We start from the raw sequence: 2,404 nt of genomic DNA on the forward strand, positions 1-2,404 counted from the left end.
TCAGGGGGGTCTTCATCCCCCGCTTTGGTTTCACACCAGTTCCTCTTCTGCACACAAGGAGATACCCAGCTCCAGGCACACTGCAGCACACAACACTGGGAACCACCGCCGGCTCTGTGCTTACATAGGGGGTTTGATGGGGCTGGGATGCCCAGCCCCAGCTGGTTCAGCTGCTTCTCAGGGCAGAGCTATGCAGGCAGAGTGGCTTTTCACTGTGGGATGACCACAGCAGGCTGGCAGGGAACGGCTGCAAGGTAGGTGGTACCATAATGCAGCCGAGGACCTGTGAGGCTGGAAGCCCAAGAGAGACGGGACACCAGCTTTATATTAGCTCCTCCATAAATTCCACCCTACAAATGACCGCACCCCTGTGGTTCAGTAATGACATACCAGCTCTGGGGCTATGGCAGCTGCTGGGCTTTCCTCTGTGGGTGCCAGATCCGTCTCAGAGTCTCTCACACTAAAACCAGTTCACTCAGTCAGTTCATGCAACTGGGCGTTTTCACTACAGTTTAAATGTTTGTGCTTACAAGATGCTGACTGATAAGGCAATGTATTTGTAACATTGAAGGAATCTGGGTGTTTTCTTTCCCTGCCTCGATGTAAACACTTACTTTATGAGCTGCAGACTAAGTCCGATTCATCTTTCACAGCCTCCTTGCCGGTAGAAGATACTCTGAATATTTAAAGGAATATCAGGAGATAGTCTAAGTTCTTGGTTTTGTGTTTTCTGCTTTAGCAACATTTTGACTTCCTGTCTTTGAAGGTTGAGATCAGACTTGTGATCACATTCCCTTCTCTCTTTGGAGACCTCGGACTAGATCTGCTAGGGCTGGTAGTACTTAATGCTGAGCAATTCCTCCCCAGCATCCCGCAGAGAGAGTGGGTTCATGGCAGCATGACATAAACCAGCTTGTGCCCAGGCAGCCAAGTAGCCCAACAGCATCCTGGCCTGTATCAGCAATAGTGAGGCGGCAGGGCCAGAGCAGTGATCATCGCCCTGTACTGGGCACTGGTGAGGCCACACCTCGAACCCTGTGCTCAGTGCTGATGAGCTGATCTGCAGTGCAAGGGCAGGAGGAGCCCCAGAACCAGAGGAGCGGGGCACTGCAGCCGGCCCCAGCCCAGACAGCCTGTCCCCAAGCTTGGTCTCATGCCTGCCCTCTTGTCTTGCAGAGACAACCCAACATGGAGAACTGCACCGAAGACTATGACATGCGGAACGGCGTCGTGCTGTTTCAATTTATAGTCTACATCCCGGTGCTCTCTCTGGGGATCCCACTGAATGCGGTTGCCTTCTGGGTCTTCTGCTGCAAACTCAAGAGGTGGACCGAGACCAGGGTGTACATGATCAACCTCATAGTCGCAGACAGTTTCCTGCTCTTTGCCCTGCCTTTCTTGATATATTTTACCAAGTATGACCATCCCATAGACAACTTGTGTTTCACCATACAAAGGATCTACTTTACAAACATGCCTATGAGCATCCTGATCATCACCCTGATAGCAATCGATCGATACATCGCAATCAAGTTCCCTCTAAAAGCAAAGGTTCTTCGATCCCCACTGAAATCAGCTTCCATCTGTGGGGCTCTTTGGATAATACTAATGATTTATTCCTACTTTCATCCACAACTTCATGACAGAAAGGAAAAAGTATGCTTTCAGAAACAATCTACTCAACCTAGTTATACATTGTTAGTGCCCGTCATCTTTGGCTATTTTATCCCCTTAGTGATTGTGACTTTTTGCTCAGTACAAGTCATCAGATGTCTCAAGAAGAAGATGGTCACGAGCCCTCATGAGACAAAATTAATCCAGAAAGCAATCCGCATTATTTCTGTGAATCTGTGCGTGTTCACTGTATGTTTTTCACCCTTCTTCATTGCCTTGCTCTCGCGGTTAGCAGTGGATGTTGCTGGAGCTTGTTCTCTGCTCTCGGAAGTTAGAGCCTGTGTTCAGATCTGCGCATGCTTAGCAAACACTAACTGCTGTTTGGATGCATTTTGCTATTACTTTGCAGCTAAGGAATTTCAGGAATTTCCTTCCCTGTTCCCCCCTTGTCTATCTATGAGGTGCAAGATGAACCAAAGCCAAGAATCCCAGTTACCCACAGATCAAGTCAAGACATAAACAAGGTGTAGCACACTACAGGTGTTAAGAGCCACAGGGCTGCTGCAGTTTTGAGGCAGAGGGAATAGGACCATCTACAGTATTTGCAATCATTGTAGCTATAGGCGTACCTGCAAAAAGGGGCAATCCTTTCCAAGGGGTCTGATATTAACTTGACTTCTGTCCTTCTGTCCTCAGTGACTTGACTCCCACTTTGACCATAGTCTTAGACCATTGTATCGCAGCTTCAAGAGGGAGAGCCATGTAGGATGGAGAAGAGATGATAAAGCCG

The 2,404-nt window shown here is 48.5% G+C and overlaps 1 protein-coding gene across 1 annotated transcript; it reads left to right on the top strand.

Annotated features, from left to right (window-relative positions):
- Positions 1-1,179: 1,179 nt before the first annotated feature.
- Positions 1,180-2,133, top strand: LOC308224197 (G-protein coupled receptor 35-like; the record flags this gene model as incomplete). Its single annotated transcript, XM_080623926.1, has 1 exon — positions 1,180-2,133. The coding sequence occupies exon 1, from the start codon at positions 1,189-1,191 to the stop codon at positions 2,131-2,133; it is 945 nt and encodes a 314-aa protein (XP_080480052.1). The 5' UTR covers positions 1,180-1,188.
- Between the last annotated feature and the right edge of the window lie 271 nt (positions 2,134-2,404).

The sequence above is a fragment of the Psittacula echo genome, assembly GCF_963264785.1.
Source record: "Psittacula echo genome assembly, chromosome: 7".
Classification (NCBI taxonomy): domain Eukaryota; kingdom Metazoa; phylum Chordata; class Aves; order Psittaciformes; family Psittacidae; genus Psittacula; species Psittacula echo.